The 20,186-nt window shown below is 30.6% G+C and overlaps 1 protein-coding gene across 1 annotated transcript; it reads right to left on the reverse strand.

Moving 5' to 3' along the window:
- Positions 1-19,152, reverse strand: pcmtd1 (protein-L-isoaspartate (D-aspartate) O-methyltransferase domain containing 1). The gene is made up of 6 exons (XM_051098580.1): positions 18,936-19,152; positions 9,871-10,372; positions 7,673-7,775; positions 4,958-5,129; positions 3,176-3,299; positions 1-830 (listed from the first exon to the last, which is right to left on the reverse strand). The coding sequence occupies exons 2-6, from the start codon at positions 10,175-10,177 to the stop codon at positions 457-459; spliced, it is 1,080 nt and encodes a 359-aa protein (XP_050954537.1). The 5' UTR covers positions 10,178-10,372; positions 18,936-19,152; the 3' UTR covers positions 1-456.
- Positions 19,153-20,186: the final 1,034 nt, after the last annotated feature.

Below are 20,186 nucleotides of genomic sequence, written 5' to 3' on the forward strand. Positions count from 1 at the left end.
AACAGTCCAAAGAGATATATTTCGAAAGCATTAGCATCATAAACAGCGGAGAATCGGAGAAGGCAAAAATCAATCCCGAAATAATGACTCGAGTGTTTCCTTCTCCCTACAATTATTAAAAAAGAAAGAAAGAAAGAAAACGTCATTACTGGTTTCATCAAACAGCTGGTCTTACAATACAAGCTTGTGAAAAAGAGCTTCCATCACATCTTCGTAATACAAACAAGGAAGCTTTTAAACCCCCAAGGTCCTCCGAAGTGAAAAATCACATTCGAAATGTGAATATTACAATATTATGAACAAACACAGCAAGCACAATCAAATCCAACGTCCCATTTAAATCTTTAAATTATGCTACATTATCCAAAAAAACTATGAAATTGAGGATCAGAAGTAGTCTGAGAAGAAAACCACCACCAGCAGCGCCGATTAACGCTTTTACGGGACGGGCACGTGTTATTTCTCGCGGTAGTACAGCAGGTAGGCCTTGAGCGACTCGGGCAGCGGCAGACTGAGGATTTTGTCTCTCAGATGGTTGACCCGCGGCTCTTCGGGTTTGACGGGCTCAATGTCTTTTTCCTGTTCGTCTTCTTTGCTCTCCTCCTCGATGCATTCGTCTTCCTCGCTGTCCATGGGTTGAGGAATCAGCTGGTTGCCCACGAACACGTAGGTGTTGATGCGGCGGCGGCGACGGCAGCGTCTACGTTTGCGTTTTTGGGAAGATCGCTGCGTGTTGTTGCGGGCCGGGTGCTCCTCGTTGGTCAGGTTGCGGAGGGTTCGGCGGATGTAGATGCGCGCCAGGTCTTGAAGACTCCTCACGGACAGCGGCGCTGAGGAACAGACGCATAATACAGGTTAAGGACAAAGGGTTTTTCTCAAATCTCATTTGTGTGCACACTAATAGATATCGCTTATACTGCGCCAGCTGATTGTTCACAGTACATTAAAACGATTAAAATGTTGTTTAAATATGCTAATTAAATATGCACTCATTTGTATCTAAATACTGGATAAAGCCACACTTTAAAAAATATTTTTTGCAGGTTGTTAAATAATTAAATTGAGTCTGGTGTCTACACTAAAAAAAAAAGGCTTTCAGGATTTATTTTGAAACTATTTTCACTCAGAAACTGTCAAATTTACTAATATTATGAAAAAAAGGCAAGTAACATCAGATTTAAAAAAACCCTGCAAGTAACACTAATTTTCCTCCAATAATTTTTATTTACAACTTCAAGTGTACTTTATGTCCAGTCCAGTCTTTTTTTTTTTTTTTTTTAAATTGCTGACTGTTCTGAAAAAAGTGTTTTCACTCAGAAATTTCAGAATTTCAGAAGAAATGGCAATTAAAACACGGAAATCCAATCTACTTAAAAATATAAAACAGAAGTTTACTTAATTACTAATTTACTAATTTTTTTTTTTTAAATTAGTACTGCTACTCATTTTTGTTGCATTAAATTAAATTAAATTAAATCAAATTAAATTAAATAACTGGGCAGTGGATTTTTAGTTTCCATAGGATTGGATGAAGAAAGTAAATGTTGAAATTACCTTTTATTTTGTGTATTTTTGAGTAAAGAGAAATACATAATTTTTAAATACTATTTTTTTATTAAATTAAATTAAATTTGATTAAATTTAAATAAATTTAATTTAATTTAATTTAATTTAAACGGCAGTGGATCTTTAGTTTCCATAGGGTTGGATCAAGAAAGTAAATGGTGAAATTAACTTCTGTATTTTTGAGTAAAGGGAAATACATACTCCAATTTAAAAAAAATAAATAAATAAATTAAATTGGGCAATTGATTTTTTAGTTCCCAGCATGCTATGTATAGGGTTGCATCAATTTTTATTATTTTTTCTATTTTGAATTAGTACTACTAATCATTTTTATTCAATTAAATTAAATTATTAAATTAAATTAAATTAAATTAAAAGAGAAATACATCATTTTTAAATACTATTTTTTTAAAGTTAAATTAAATTAAATTACATTTAATTTTTATTTAAATACATTTAATTTAATTTTTTATTTAATTTGTAATGTATTTAATTTAATTTCATTTTTAAATACTATTTTTTAAGTTAAATTAAATTAAATTACATTTAATTTTTATTTAATTACATTTAATTTAATTTTTAAATTAATCTAATTTTATTTTATTTTTAATTTAATTTTTAATGTAATTTAATTTTTAATTTAATTTAACTTAATAAAAAAAAATTTAACGGGGCAGTGGATCTTTAGTTTCCATAGGGTTAAACTAAGAAAGTAAATGTTGAAATGAACTTTTATTTTATGAATTTCTGAGTAAAGAGAAATACATACTCCAATTCTTTTAAATTAAATTAAATTAAATATTATTTTATGTATTCTTATGTATTTTTGAGTAAAAGGAGAGACCTGTTAGTTTTTAGTTCATTTATATTTGACAATTAATTCAGTTTTTGTTACACTGAAGTTTGTGTGGTTACAATTTTGATTAAATGTTTAACTATTTTCACTCAGAAATTGCTAGAAAATTTCACATAATTACAAAGAAATGTAGAGCTTGTGGTTAGATTGTATGACTAACTTCAAACTTGTATATTATTAATATTCGTTAAAAACTATCTAAATAAACTATTCTAAGCATACAATAAGAATCATGAGCTCATATTACTCACATTTATTAGTAATTACTTGGGTAACATTTTGACATTTAGGAAGTCTTTACTCAAACTAATTTTCAAATTGTTACCTTTTCTACGGAGCAGATTCTATAAGTTTATAGAGCAGGTTCCAAAATGTTCCATTTTGTTGACTTATTTGGAATTCAAAATAGATTACCGCTATAGATTCCTATTGCGAAAAAATGTTACCAATCCAGAAAATACAATCAACATCCAGGAATAAAAGGAATGAAATGTTATATAAATCAGATGAATGACATATGAACTGTCTCTTCAGAATGTAAATAGGAATAAATCTAAAGTTTGATGTAAGCGCTACTAAAGAGGAGATTTCTGAATGACTACATGAGAAAAGAACTCATTTGTCTATTATGTTTACTGTTCTGAAAGAATCAGGTTAGTAATGGAATCTGCAGTAAATCAGCCTGTAACACTGTCCCTGGTGGCAGCCGATTGGCCGGATCGGTGTGAGGTCATAAAAGGGGCGGAGACTCACGGAGCACCACAGCTTCAGGCTTGCAGCCGTCTGTCCTGCTCTGCTGAACAAGGGGAGCAAATGACACCGCCAGGATATTCTTACTCTCCCAGGAGCTCTGACCGGTTCTGGTGATCTGAGTCAGCTGCAACAACAACACAAACACTCGATGAGAGACACGTCAGGCTCATAACCAGCTCAAACATTTCATGCAAGACCACAGATGCTGTTCTACAACAGCATGCATTTATATAACAGTACAAATACTGCATTAATAGAGCGATTTTAATCATTTTCTCTTCGAGAACTTGATAGATGCCAAATATAGGCAATGAGAGATGCATTTTTATAGTCTTATAATGTAGATTAGTCAAGGTTTTAAAACATCATTCTACTCGACTGACATTTCTAGAATTAAAAGACCACTTTCCATCACACCAAAGTGTATTTGCACACTTTAAATGACATTTGTTTGGCTTGAAATGATAAAACGGTGTAAAATGAGGACAGTCAGTACTGTGTGGCTTTTTGTTTGTTTGTTCTTAGTGGAACAAGTCGATATTTAACATGATGAACCACAACTGTGGTTACTCTGCTTATTTTAGTACTATTTATATAATATGAATTATTTAATTAGTACTCATACTTTCCTTTTTAGTTTAGTTTTCATCTGAATTTTAGTTTTAATTACTATTTAAATTAACATTAAAATAATATCCATTTATTAATATTAATTTTAATTTTGTTATGTGCTTTCGTCATTTTTATTGGTTTATTTTTAATATATTTAGATTTAAGTGTAATTTTAATACTTAAACCCATTTTATTTAATATTCATTTTAATTTTGTTATGCGTTTTCATAAATTGTATTGGTTTGTTTTTAATATTTCAATTTAGATTTATTTTTATTCATTTATTTTATACATTTTAATAGTTAAACTTATTTTATTTAATATTAATTTAATTTTGTTATGTGTTTTCATCATTTTCATTGGTTTATTTGTAATAATATTTCAATTCAGATTTAGTAATTTTAATACTTAAACTTATTTTTATTTTTTTTTAATTAGCTACCAAGGCAACATTACTAATTTTCATTTATGCATTTTAATTTTGGATTTTACATCTAATAATTATATTTTATTTCAGCTTTATTTCAATTAACAAAACTATTTTTAAGAGTTTTAACAAATTTAATTTAATTTTAGTTTTAATTTTAATATTAAATTTGTTACATGCTTTCGTCATTTTAATTGGTTTATTTTTAATATTTAGATTTAGATTTTATTTTAATTGTAGTCATTTATTTTATTAATGTTAATAAGTATTACTTGTTTAATATTAATTTTGTTATGTGCTTTCATCATTTTATTGGTTTATTTTAACATTTATATTTTATATTTTAATACTTAAACTTATTTTATTAAATTTTCATTTTCATTTCGTTATGTGCTTTATTATTTTTGTTAATTTTTATATTTATATTAAGATTTGTTTTTTATTAATTTCTTTTATTATTTTTATTTTATTTTAACACAAACTTAAACATATTAATTTTCATTCAAGGATTTTAAGTTTGTATTTTTCATCTAATATTTATATTTTATTTCAGCTTTATTTCAATTCACAAAAACAATTTGTAACAGTTTCAACAAATTTTATTTAATTTTACTTTTAAAAATTTAACTGATTTTTATTTAGCAATAACACTAGTGTGAAATTGAGGAGAGCTGACTTTATATTTAAAACAATAAATAAATAAAAATTAAAATAAATAAATAAAGTGTCATCCAGTGTTTTACCTGATCCTCTATGGGCATGACCAAAATCCCTCCGACTTTCAGCAGGATTTTCATATAGTTCTCATGGTCTTTCTGAACTCCAGCGCCGCAGTAGATGCGATCGTACTGGTGACTGTCTGAGGAAATCTCCAGACAATTCCCCACCACAAAGTGTGGCTCGCAAAACTCAAACCTGAAACGACACATTTATAACACTGACATTCATTTCTACAACATCTACAACACAATTTCCACGTTTTCTGCTCTGTTTTCACACATCTCACAGCTATGTGGTTGCTAATGAGCTCCAGTTGATTTTAGTGTGCTAATATGCGTTTGCAGGGTGTTACTACATGGTTTTGAGGAAGTTTTCAACCTTTTTGACTTGCAGGCCCCCTATTGTCCAACACAGTATTTCATATAAGCTCAATATTTCCTCCAGCATGTTTTACTGTAATTTAAAAAAACTGCATGTTTAAATGTTTTTTTTAACAGAAACTGGAAGTGTCAATATATTAAGTAACCACAATTATATTTGAGTTTTTTTTAAGAGTTTTTTTTTTTTAAATAAAGAGTAAAATGATTAAGTAACTTCAATAAATAAATATACTTAATAATAATAAATGTACATATATATGTCTACACACAAAAACACACACATATATATATAATTTATTTATAAATAAATAAACATTTATACATTTATTTATAAGTATAAAAAATTAAGATTATTTTAAATAAATAAAGAGCATATATATATAGCATTAAATTTTATATACATATATACATACATACATATATATATATATATATAATAAAAATAAAAATAAATAAATAAAAATGAAAAAAAAAAATCTAAATTGAAATATTAAAAACAAACCAATACAATACAATACAAAACACATAACAAAATTAAAATTAATATTAAATAAAATAGGTTCAAGTATTAAAAAGTATTACATTTAAATCTAAATAAAAATATAAAAAATAAACCAATAAAAATGACGAAAGCACATAACAAAATTAAAATGAATTAAAATTCTAATGAAAACTAAAAATGAAAGTATGAATATTACTGAATTAATTAATATTTTATAAATAGTACTAATATATATATATTTATATTTATAGGCAACAAATATTTACTTTATACTTTTTAAAAACAAATATACTTAATAAATACACATATTTAATTAATTAATTAATTATTATATTTATTTATACATTTATCTACAGGCATAAGAATAAAAACTATTATATATATATATATATTATTTTTTTTTTTAATAATAATAATAATAATAATATTTCTTTTTAATACATTTATTTATTGGCATGAAAAAATAAGATTTAAATAAATTTTAATAAATAATGAGCAAAATTACTGAATTTAGAAAGAGTAATGTTTAAATAAATATACTTAATAAATACATATATATTAATAATATAATTTATTTATACATAATTATACAAACACATACACACACATTATATACATGCACATACGAATAACTATCCATCTATCTATATATATCTATATCTATATCTATATACTATATATATATATTTCTTTTTATAATAAATAAATAAAATATAGAAAGTTTTTTTTGTATACATTTACTTATAGGCATAACAGTTAAGATTATTTTAAATTTTATTATACAAAAAAAGTCCATCTTGTATCTCCACAATTTTCTGGCCTCTATATGTGCAGGTGTTTTGCAAAATTTAATGTCCGCCAGGCAAAAATTGCTTTTCAAATCGCTTAGAAGTAATAGCACACCTCTTTTCAACAAGCTATATAATTTAAGTTATCACTGACGTGACAACAAAAAAAAAAAACACATAGCAACCAAATAGCAATGCACCAACAACAGCCTAGCATTACGCCAAAGAGTTTTGCATGGGCAAGCATATTCACATTTCCTTCAGAAAATGTACGAATCTATTTCCATGGATGAATAAAAAGCAATTTCCCTGCTAGAGAACTGATACGCGGCCAAGAGAAGTCTGATACCGAGCATATTATTAGCATCAGCCCAAACGTGTTTTTATTTGCTTAGCAGCAGTTTTATTAACCCGTCATAGACTTGACAAGACGTGTAACAGATACGGAGCTCCCAAAACTCACCTACATTAATTAAGCAACCTTTGGACACACGGCCTTCTGTTCGAGACACGCTTTTATGGCTTGTTTAATAGCGCCAATGCTTTGTCTGATACGTCATTAGGGCTCTCTCCTGACCTCCATAACGCTGCTCGCTCTGGTGCATGACGAAAACAGATGTTTGCGAGCGGCAAACGCCGGGGAAGGCGTTCGGGGAAAGCGCTGTGTGTGCATTGCTGAAGTGGACCGTCTGAGCTAGTGACAGGTGTTCCCGCAGGTGTGCGAATCGCTCAGCAGACCGCAGAGAGCTGACGGCCGCTTGAAGTATTTATTCATTGAGACCGTGGTTCGGGGTTAGCTAATGCATCCTCCGTGTCACATGGAAGATTAATGGGCAAGGCTGAGTAAATCAAAGTTCAAATCAAAGCGATCTTTGAAGTTAACCACAGAACTGCGGTAGCTCGCTTCAGTTTCAGTTTGCCTTCCTGGAAGTTGCTGCCAGCTAAAACAAAATGCTTTTAAGCAATTTCTGTTTCTATAGGTGTAAAATTAGGTGCTTTTTTAAAAATAGAATATTTGCATTCATACTTAGATTTACAGAAACAATGCACAATGAGAGCTGAACATGCCTGTCAAAGCTGTCGCTGTTTTTAATGAAGTCATCAAGTCTTTCTTTTGCATACTCCACCACATCCTTGTGCAGCTCGACACCATGATTCACTCCAAACGGACCTGCAAATAATAATAAGAATAAATAAGAATTACTGATACTATACTATATTTGTTTGTATGAGTCATATACAAAGATATTACATTGAAATATTAACATTTGAAGCCAATAACTCACCAAAAGTTGAAGATTTTAAAGATAAAAATGTGCAAAGGTGTGCTAATATGCAGTTTCTTGCATAGCTTTTTTAAAAGAAATTAGTGCTGTGCAACAATTAATTGCGATTAATCACTTCCAAAAAATTTTGTTTACATAATGTGTGTGTACGGTGTATATTTATTATTTATATATGAATAAACACACATACAGTATATATTTTAAAAATATTAACCTGAATATATATGTTTTTGAAATAATTCATATTATATATAAATATATTTAATATATACCCTTAACATATTTTTCTCAAATACATCCATGCATGAGTGTGTATTTATATTTACATAATAAATGTACATAGTACACACGCATATATTTTGTAAACAAGAACTTTTATTTTGGATGCGATTAATTGTTGCACAGCACTACAATTAATACTTTTATTATGCAAGAATGCATTAAATTGTGACAGTAGAGACATTTATTATGTCACAAAATATTTCTATTTAAAATAAATGCTGTTCACTTAACTATTAAAGAATCATAAAAAATATGTATATGGTTTCCACAAAAAAATATGAAGTAGCACTATTTTCAGCATTGATAATAAAAACATGTTTCTTAAGCAAATCAGCATATTAGAATGATTTCTGAAGGATTATGTGATGCTGAAGACTGGAGTAATGATGCTAAATTTAGTTTTGCATGACAGAAATAAATTTTATTTTAAAATATATTACCATAGTAATCAGTCATTTAAAATTGTAATATTTCGCAATATTAATCAAAAAATTGTGACTTTTATTTTGAAAAAAAACTTTTGAGATTTGTGAGATTTTTAAACACTTTATATCCAACTAAAAATAATAAATCTGATTACTTATAAAAATAATTTTTAATTCTCTACTCAGGTTGCATGATTTGAGTCACTTATGTATGTAGTGCCAAAAAATTTGTTTACTGAAGTAATTTCAAAGGTGAAATTAATATTAGGTACAATGTCCAACAAGTAACTCAAAAGTCAAAAAACACTTCCTCTGGTTGAATATGTGGATGGCCAAAAATATAATAAATTATATGCAAAATGTAATAAATATTTAAAAATATATACATTGTTTATGTTTTACATATAAACATAAAAAATATAACATTTTCATGTTTTAATTTTTTTATATATATATATATATATATATATATATTTTTATATAATAAATTATATGTAAATATGTATTGTTTATCTTATTTATTCTAATAATTTCTAGTTTTTTTTTTATTTAATACTCTCTTTTTTATTTATTTATTTATTTATTTTTATTTTAAAATAATTAAATCAATAAATTTATGATGATATTATTCAACTCATTTTGGACGATAACCAATATATTTCAATTTGTTTGGAAACAATACCAAGTCTCTCCTGTGCAGAGATTATAAACAAATCATTTTGTATTTTAGTTATAATTAGTTATAATTAATAATGAAGTTCTTTTACAGTGAAAATACACGGAAAGTTTTGAAAATAACTATCAATCACAGATTTTTTTTTTCAGATGGATGCAGTGGAAACCTTAACATTTTATTTATAGATTTAACATTTGTAAATGGTTAATAAAAAAAAAAATTGTAAGACCTCCTTCTATTTAGGTTTTCATAATCCATTTGGAAAAAAAAATACACATTGATGAATAAATCTGTATGTATAATAAAATTATTATTTACAAATGTCATGTTTGTGATTTTTACTCATGCAAACTACAGCTTTTGACCTTTAAATCAAAACATACTTGTGATTCTATGACAAATTACTGATTTATTTAATCAGAAACACAATCTTAATGTTATTTTACTTTCATTTTATTACAAGTAGTCCAACAGCGCCCCCCTAAGTAAATAAAATGCCCTACCAGACGGGCATTAGGAGCACATACTAGTAATGCTGACTCTCCTGATAACGATCCGATAATATCATGTATTCCTAGTTGTAAGTGTGGTTCTCACCTATAATCAGGCCCACCATGGTGCTCAGGTATCCCGTGCCGCTGCCGAGGTTCAAGAAAGACAAACCCTGCTGGAGTCTCAGGGCTTCCATCACCTCAGAGTAGATACACGGCGCTGACAGGTGTATATTCCCGTGCTTCCATGCCAGATCCTTGTAGGCATTGTCTCTGTAGCCCTCCAGGTAATAATCTCCACGGTCGATGGCCCTAAAGGCCTGCTCGACGCGGTCTGTGCGGATGTACTGCGCTTCCTTCAGGTTGTCTATCAAATCGTCGTTGTCCTCGCCAGCGCTGACTGCTCCCCCCATGTTCCCCTCCGAGAAAAGAAACAAAACAAAAAAAAAAAAAAAAAAAAAAAAAATGCAGAGGAAGTGAGAGACGGATAACTAGACCGGTCTTCACATTCAGATGAAAGTGCTGGAGCGATTCTCCGCAGGGATGCCCAGTCGTGATGCCTGTGTCCCACACAAATCACCTCAGACCATTCTCAGCTACGGCAAGATCTGAGGATTGAAAAACAAAAGGTGACGGTTAAGATCTCTCTCTCACACATTTCAGTTTACCTTCTCTCCTGAAAACAGGAGCCGTGCTGCGCGAGCGTCCGTGCCACCTGATACCTGCCGGCTTTGATTCTACAGCTAGGTGTTGCATGTACCTGATGTTACCTGCCTGATGTAAGCAGCTTTAATATTGCAGAAAGCAGCTGAAGCACAAGCCTGAGTCTTAATGCATGTAACAAATAAATAAATAAATATATCAGTCAATATACAGTTGAGGTCAAAAGTTTACACACCCTGCAGAATCTGCAAAATGTTAATTATTTTAGCAAAATAAGAGGGATTATACAAAGCTCATGTTATTTTTTTTATTTAGCACTGACCTGAATAAGATATTTCACAAAAAAAGATGTTCACATATAGTCCACAAAAGAAAATATTAGTTGAAGTGATAGTTGCTCATGAGTCCCTTGTTTGTCCTTAATAGTTTGTCCTGCCTGCTGTTCTTCAGAAAAATCCTTTCAGGTCTCACAAATCCTTTGATTTTTCAGCATTTTTGTGTATTTGAACCCTTTTCAACAATGACTGTATGAGTTTGAGATCCATCTTTTCACACTGAGGACAACTGAGAGACTCATACGCAACTATTACAGAAGGTTCAAACACTCACTGATGCTCCAGAAGTAAAAAAACGATGCATTAAGAGCCGGGGGGTGAAAACTTAAGGGGTGAACAGAATGAAGATGTGTACATTTTTCTTATTTAGCCGAAATATATACTTTTATTTTTTTTCATTTAGTACTGCCTTTAAACGCTACAGAAGATACTTACATGTTTCCCAGAAGACAAAATAAGTAAAATTTACCCTGATCTTCAAATTTCAAAAGTTTTCACCCCTGGCTCATAATGCATTGTTTTCCCTTCTGAAGCATCAGTGAGTGTTTGAACCTTCTGTAATAGTTGCATATGAGTCCCTCAGTTGTCCTCAATGTGAAAAGATGGATCTCAAAATCATACAGTCACTGTTGGGAAGGTTCAAAAACACAAAAATGCTGAAAAAACAAATAATTTGTGGCACCTGAAGGTTTTTTCTAAAGAACAGCGGGCAGTTTAACTGTTCAGGACAAACAAGAGACTCATGAACAAATATCACTAAATACACACACACACACACACACACACACACACACACAAAAAGCAGCTGTGGATGATTCAGGTAACAACAATATTAGGAATCAAACTTTTAATTTTTATAAATTCAACTATATGTCAACTCTATGTAAAAATCTTTTATGTGAGATATGTTATTCAGGTCAGAACTAAATAAAAATAACATGCATTTTGTATGATCCCTCTTGTTTTGGTAAAATAAATCTAACATTGCAGATTCTGCAAGGTGTGTGTAAACTTTTGACTTCAACTGCACGTGCCAATTTTCCAGGTTTATAAATTTTGTTCAAATCCCTAAACATAAGTATGAGCAAGAATAATAACAGTGATGTAAATAAAAGATATTTTCTTGATATGACTCAAGAATGCAATTACTATTGATGTTACCTGCCTGATGCAAGCAGCTTTAATACTGCAGAAAGCAGCAGAAGTCTAAGCCTGACAACGTACTATGTGTCTCAAATGATACTACAATAAATGGCAAAAAAAAAAAGAATCATTTAAAGCATTAGTTCACTTCCAGAACAAAAATGTCCTGATAATTTACTCACCGCCATGTGATCCAAGATGTTCATGTCTTTCTTTCTTCAGTCGCAAAGAAAATAAGGTTTTGGACAAAAAAAACAATTCCAGGATTTTTCACCATATAGTGGACTTCAAAAGATTGTTTCGCAAGACAAGACCCTTATTCCTCGGCTGGGATCGTACAGAATCCTTTGAAGCTGCATTGAAACTGCAATTTGGACCTTCAACCCGTTGATCCCCATTGAAGTCCACTGTATAGAGAAAAATCCTGGAATGATTTCCTCAAAAACTTCCTTTTCGATTGAAGAAAGAAAGACATGAACATCTTGGATGACATGAGGGTGAGTAAATTATCAGGAAATTTTTATTCTGGAAGTGAACTAATCCTTTGATCAGGACATCTGAACGTCTGCTTCCCAGAAATACTGTGCACTTAACAACTGAATAGGCTTTGAAAGCAAGAGCAAAGTAAGTCTAAAAGTGGCATTTGAGCTGCAGACAGGACATTAAGAAAGTGTCAGAATTTGCATGTTTGGTAATTGAGTTAAGCTGAAGTGCTGTAACCTCAAGGGTTTTCATGAACCTGAACTAGATCTGGATTTAAACAAACAAACACGAGGCTTATTTACTTACAACGGTTCAGTGAGTTCAAGAAAAGCCCAATTACTGTACATCGAAACGTCTCCATTCTCCACTCCAATTAGGGATGGCTTTGCAAAGAACCATCCATCTAAAAAGAACCCATTAAATTGGTTTCTTTTTCTGTGCTGACATACTTCCTATTGAGATTGGACAGCTCATCCCTTTTTTAAATGTATGTATTTTTACATCGCTTTTAAAAAGCAAACAGGCTTTAGTTTACATCACGACCAACAAATCATGATTTTCTACTTGAAATTGCTGGTCAGAAACAGCTAGGATTAGAAGGATGAGTTGTTCTCACTCTTACAGAGCCCTCAAAGTGACAATTACAGATGTCAAACTGCAGATTTGCAAGAAAACCCAGAGACTTTCACATGCAAACGAGAATATTTTCCAAAGTGCGCAGGAAAACAGGGCTTTATGTACACTGCCTATGCAAAAATGTGCAATTATTTATATTTCATATTTTTTTAAAAAATGTTTTAATGTTTTTAATGTCTCTTATTCTCACCAAGGCTGCATTTATTTGATCAAAAATGCAGTAAAACAGTAAAAATGTGAAAAATTATTACTATTTGAACTAACTGCTATTTAGCAAGGATGCATTAAATTGATCATAAGTGAAAGCAAGGGAATTTATAGAGCCCTATGGTTTTTGTGATGCATATAGTATGTATACAGACAGAAACTTCAAGGTCTTCACAGCTACCTGTCAAAATAAAAGTTTGGTTTAACTTGAAATGATGTAATGATAGTACTACTACTTAAAACTAAAATAATTATTAAATAAGGAATTTTATTAGGGATATTTACAAGAAAAAAATATTTATCAGAATTTATTTACCAGAAAATTTTAAATACACAGCACTTCTGAATAATAATAATAATAATAATAATAATAATAATAATAATAATAATAATAAATAATTTTTTTTATCAAAATCAATTAATAGGACAAGCTTTCGATAATTCAAATCTGTTTAACTGTAATTTTCATGATTTGACTTAATTAGACATGCTATTTGATTATTATTTTTTAATTTAACCATTAAAACGTTACGTCTAAGAGTTTAGAAAAAAAAAAAAAAAAAAAACCCAGAATCCATAAAAAATGAAAATGGGGAAAAAATGAATTTGAAAAAATAAATAAATAAATAAATAAATAAATTAAAAAAAAAAAAAAAATAGAATTTGGAAGAAAAAATAACAGATTTCACAGGGCCCTAGGCATTTATAATGTTGCAAAAATTTGCCATGTCAAATAAATGCTGTTTTTTGCACTTTCTATTTATTAAATCCTATAAAAACTAAAATAATTAAATTAAATAACAATACATTTTGAATAAAAAATAATTTGACATGCTTTTTCAAAAGTTTTAAAATTGAATGAAACCATTAAAATAGATTCCATAATTGTTACTAAATGGCTGTTAAATTGAGTAGGTCATATTTTTAATATGTTAATATTTTTTAATTTAACCATTAAAACAGAGCCTAGTAAAATTAAAATGGAAAAAAAAAAACAATCCATAAAAATTAAAACGAAAAAAAAAAAAAAGAATTTTTAAAAAATAAAAGAGATTTCAATGTACCTATGATGGTTTTTTTCATGCATGTTTATTCTATAGAGCATTTGATTGGCCAAAACATTTGGACACACCCATTAGTGCAACATGATGTCATCAGTATTCTTGCTCTTGAAAGCCTGTAAACTGTAAATGCAATTTTACTGCACATTTTTAAATAAAGTAACTTCTGTCCATATTTTGATGACCTAAACACTAACAGACATAGATTAAAAGCCACAAAACTCATGTTTTGATTTGATTTGGTTTTAAATGTCTATATTTATGTCGACATCCTCATTTTTTGCTTTTCTTTTCCGCATTTGTCTTCCTTTTCAGCCTTTTCCTGTAACGCTGCCCTTTCAGTCTCCTGCACTAAAAATACTGCAGAGAGGGATCTGGGTCAAACCTCCTACTCTGTTTTGTACAAGACCTGATTGCAACCCTACAGAGACTCTCTGTACATCAGTATACAACTTACAAAAGAGAACGACATATGAGCGCTTGTTCTTTTTAACAGACAGAAACTAAGTGCTGTTTATAACAACATAAACCAATAAAGTCATTAATACTGGATATAAGCATAGGTGGCTGGTTTTCATGCCATCGCTAACTGGTTTTGTTACCAAGTTTAGTAAGTACTGGAGTTAATACTGGAACAATGAACTGGAACAGGCTGATCCGTCATTAACATGTTTAAACTTGCTGCTTGCATAATTGCAACATTATCACATAATGCTGATGCTCGGCCAGAACAAATCTGTTGACAATTCCTCTGTGCTTTTCAAGTGAAGATAAAACCTAAATTAAAACAGGCCTATTTTGTATGATTTCCATAGTCTTCTTTATATTTTAAAAAACCTTCAAGCTGAAACTTCATGTCAGCTACCAGTTATAATGCACAGCTGTCATGTCAGTCTCAGACTGCGGTGATTCACAAGCACACGTGGAGTGTGTAAATAGTCTATATTTTAATGGACGCTGATGTCCTCATGTTGACTCCTGCACCGTTTGTCTGACCCAGTGAAAGCGGAAGCCACAAACTCTCAGCGGATTCATTCCAGGCCTCAGTAAGAAGAACTGTGTCATCGCAGAGAGAAAACCAAAACATGACCCGACGTGCAGGGCATATAACAATAATAACACTAATTATAAATGTTCAGCTCATATTTCACCTCAGACTATATATATCTCCACTTATTATTGTGATTTTGTGGTGAAATGTGACCTTTACTTGTTTCATGAGATTCACTGAGCGATGATAATAATAATAATAATAATATATTCTAAGAAATGCTGCGTCTGGGTAGTTTTATTTAACTATTGCTTAAAAATTACTATATGGCTGGGTTAAAATTAACCCAAAATAGGTTGTAAATTAAAAGTCAGACACATTAGTAGTGGCATCAGCAATAATCAAAAGGTGAGCATTTATTATGAAGCAATTTAAAAAAAAGTGTATTATTTATTCAACTTACTAACAAATGTTTATTTATTGGACATATTAATAAATGTTAATTGTAATCGTAAATGTAAATAACATGTTTTGTAAAATTAATAATAATAATAATAATAATAATAATATTTTATATATATATATATAAAATATTATTATTATTATTATTTTAATTAAAGAATTTTAAAGAATAATAGTAAAAATTACACACACACACACACACATATATATATATATATATAAAAAAAAAATATATATATATATATATATTTTTTTATAGAAATTAGTTTGACTAAAGAAAAGTAAGAATATATATATATATACATTTTTTTTTTTTTTTTTTTATAGAAATTAGTTTGACTAAAGAAAAGTAAGAATTAAGGCCTTCCTAAAGTGCAAAACTCTAGTATTCATAATTTCTCATTTCTTTTCGATTTTGTGGTGAAATATGATCTTTACACATTTTGTAAGATTCAAATAATAATAATAAATAATATTTGACTTTTTTTTTTAAACAGAAATTATAGTTTGACAAAAGAAAAGTATGCATTAAGCCCTTCCTGGAGTGCAAAAACATAGTATTCATACTTTTTTTTTTCTTTTTTGATTTTGTGGTGAAATACAACCTTTACACGTGTTGTAAGATTCAAAGAATAATAATAAAACTAATATTTTTTTTAATTATTTTTTATGGAAATTATAACTTGACTAAAGAAAAACAAGAATTAAGGCCTGAAGTGCACAATTGTAGTATTCATAATTTCTCATTTCTTTTTGATTTTGCGGTTAAATATGACCTTTGCACGTTATGTAAGATTCCATGAAAAAAAATAATAAAAATAACATCTTTTTATTTATTTTTTAAAAAACAGAAATTAGTTTGACTAAAGAAAAGTAAGAATTAAGGCCTTCTTGACGTGCAAAACTCTAGTATTCATAATTTCTCATTTCTTTTGAATATTTGTGGTGAAATATGACCTCTACATGTGTTGTAAGATTCAAAGAATAATAATTTAAAAAAAATTACACATTTTTTACATTATTTTTTATAGAAATTATAGTTTGACTAAAGCAAAGTATGCATTTAGCCCTTCCTGAAGTGTATATATATAGTATTCATACTTTTTCCCCGTTTATGATTATGTGGCCAAATATGACCTGTACATGTTTTGTAAGATTCAAAGAATAAAAATAATATTACCTGACATAACTTTATGTGCATTAAAGCCCAAGTTCATGTGGCAAAATATAATAACTTACTAGTAAAAACTACAAACTAGTAAGTTGTAAGGAATAAAACTATTAAACTATAGTAAAACTAAAAAAAAAAAACTATATATAAAACAATTTTTTATTGTTACAACTATTCAAATAGTATCTATTCCAGTTCTTAGCAGCAAACAAATAGACACTAGTTAAAACTCTAGTGTCAAAGATTTGCATTCTAAAGGGAACCTGCGTTTTTATTTTCTCCCATATTAATTTATCATTTGTTCTTTTTCATTAATATTCCTTTTTATAATTTACTCATTATTTTGCATGCTCTTGCAGTGCTTGCTCTCATGGTTAAATCTTATGATTGTGTCTTCACAAGTTACAGATAAGAAATGTTTCCATTTCAAGGTTTCACAGGAGGCTGTGAAGCAGTTTGGTAACATTTGTGCTGGCCAGACGAAGTCAGACTAGGAAGAGAAAAAGACGAAATGAGATTCAATAAACTGCATCAAATTATTTTCACAATAGCAGAATGGAGAAAAATTGTGAAAAATTCACCTTCTGCTTACATCAAGACCAACAATGCGGAAGAGAGAGAAGATCAACACGGCTGGATCCAATATTTCTGGTGACTCAAGTGTGTATTTGGATAGGTAAGATTTGTAATTATAATGTGAAGCAACTATTTCAAGTATTTGTTGTGAAAAATGTTGAACTAGTAGCAACTGAACAGCAAAAAAGGCCTAGAAGTAGGCTACATGAATAACGACTGGTATTTAATAAGTAATTATCATGAAACTGAAAATATATAACAGTCACTGTTAGACTGGTCACTAGTAATTATAAAATAGATACTAGTAACTTACAAAACAGGCCTGACTAGTTACTTATAAGGAATAAACATTCAAGCAGCTGGAAGAAGATAACAACAACACTCGTCTCTAAAAAAACATGAAGCCAGAATGCTATATAATAATCAGTTTGGTATTCCAGCTGATGTTTTTGTCGATAATGAATATAAAAAACGCATTTGCGTCGCTTTCGGTCGTTTGTTTGTTTACGTTCGACGTACATACAATGTGGATAATGACGTACTGCGTGACGTAGACCGCTGCGGTCTGTCCATATGCGTACAGATCTACAGTTCACGACGCAGTCGAGCTAAAGGACTTACAAAACACCACATATCCGCACTGCGTTAAAACCAAACTGAGTTTGGAGACGTGTGCAGTGTTTATTCAATTTATTCAGTACATATGTGAGACAGTAAGATGTGGTTGTCAAATAAAAATCAAGGAAGCGGCTAGAAAAAAATGTAAGCGTTTCGCATGTTTAGATCCGCCATAATCTCTCAAGCAGGACTTGCATGCATATATTAAATTCTGTAACTCTACAGATTTATGTTATGCAATAACACTTGACATTTAAAATATTTATGACCAAGAACTCCCGGTGCGTCGTGCATCTGGCCTTTGTTATTGTGTGTGTTGTGTAATGGAGAAAAATATTCTAAAAGACTGAAAAAGGAAGTTGTTAAAAAACAAACAAAGATTCAAAGACAGTTGTTGCACTGCTATTGTTATTATTTTTCATATAAGTATCAGTAAACTTATAGCATCTGGTTAAAACACATCTGAATTTTTTAATTTGAATATGAAAATAAGCCAAAATAGACGGGGGAAAAACCTCTAGCTATTCGGTTTCTCATTAAACCCATGCTGTTAGATGACATTTAAACGCTGCAGGACTGGGGAAACCAGTTAAGACGGTGGCATTGTGTTTGACCTGGCACGGCAAACCACGAAATAGACAATAAAACATTTGTGCATTCTTCAAAATAGCCATTTTGGCCTTTTTCGCATGTGTTAAACCAAGTTAGCAGGTTTGCATTTAAATGTCCGCCACATGTACCTCTTCCTCAGCTTGCTCAGATCAACGCAAAGCAACAAAACAAAAATGTCGGCATCATCTTTGCGGAATAACAGTGTTCACTGACCTTTGTAAAGCCATGAAACAGTCTCAGAATTTGCACGAACCAAACGCACTGGATGCACATGAGAGTTGGTGTTTTTGAACGCACTGCTGTTGTGTGATATATAGATTTTCGTGGCGTTGAAGATCCAGCGCTGTTTTTCTTGAGGAACAGCTGAGAGGATGTAAACACACCGTCACATGGTTTGCAGAAACGAGGCTGCGGACATTAGACTGCAAATGCTGCTGGCTAATAACTGGTTTTTATGATAGTCCTGCAGGGGGCTCGCAGAGGCCCAAAAAGCGAAATTCCCATAGAGCTGCATTCAAACATCAGCTCGATTATTGAAATACTGGAGGCTTTTGTAATCGCAAATCCATAATCGTTTGAATCTACACATACTGAGGATTTGTCTCTGAGATGCATATACAAATACGCTTTGTAAATCTATAAAAAAAAAAAACAGGGAAGACCGATTAATCGATTAATCACAAAAGAAGGTGATTGGTCCATCCAAACCAGCGCTGATAAAAGTAACACGTACTACGTGACAAAATAGCGTCTGAGCGGTTCATTAAAAATAGCGAGAAATTCCAAAAATGTTTACAATATGAGAAATATTCTTAGTATCCTCAATATATGGGTAATTAGACACAACGTCTAGCCCACTACACAAGCCAGCGTCGTCTGAATGCCATTCTACCCGTTTTGTTCTCTTTTAATCGGATGTGGACAGCGGTTACGCCCCGCCTCCTAAGACAGGATTGGCTAGTAGACTACAAAGGCGGTCAGCGATTGGACAGTTTAGGAGTCGTTCATATTAACGTAGCTAGAATAGCAAATAGCGATTAGGAGAAGGCGGGACATGAGTGGAAAAATCTAAAAAATAATGTTTGTCTGGCTGCCTTTACAAATAGTCTTGTAAAGGCATTTAAATCTCACGTTTTTCTTTTAAAACACTCAGTACCAAGTGTTTACTAGGTTTAGCTGTGAATCAGTGGTTGTGTCAGTGATGGTGGTTGTGAGCAGCTGAGGTCAGGGTCTGTGTGTTAGCAGACTGATTTATGATTATTTTTGGTGTTTAAATCTGTTGACAGTGTCTCATTCAGAAGCACTCAATCCACAGTTACTCTTGGAAAGGAACAAGCATGCCTTCTTGTTTACATCCCAAACACCCACCATGTGCCTTATAGGGTTGCATCACTGCATGCTAAATCAGTCTGAATACAAGCATACTGCTGTCTGGCATAAATATCAACCTGGTTAATTGGTCTG

Source organism: Labeo rohita, chromosome 24 (genome assembly GCF_022985175.1).
Source record: "Labeo rohita strain BAU-BD-2019 chromosome 24, IGBB_LRoh.1.0, whole genome shotgun sequence".
NCBI lineage: Eukaryota > Metazoa > Chordata > Actinopteri > Cypriniformes > Cyprinidae > Labeo > Labeo rohita.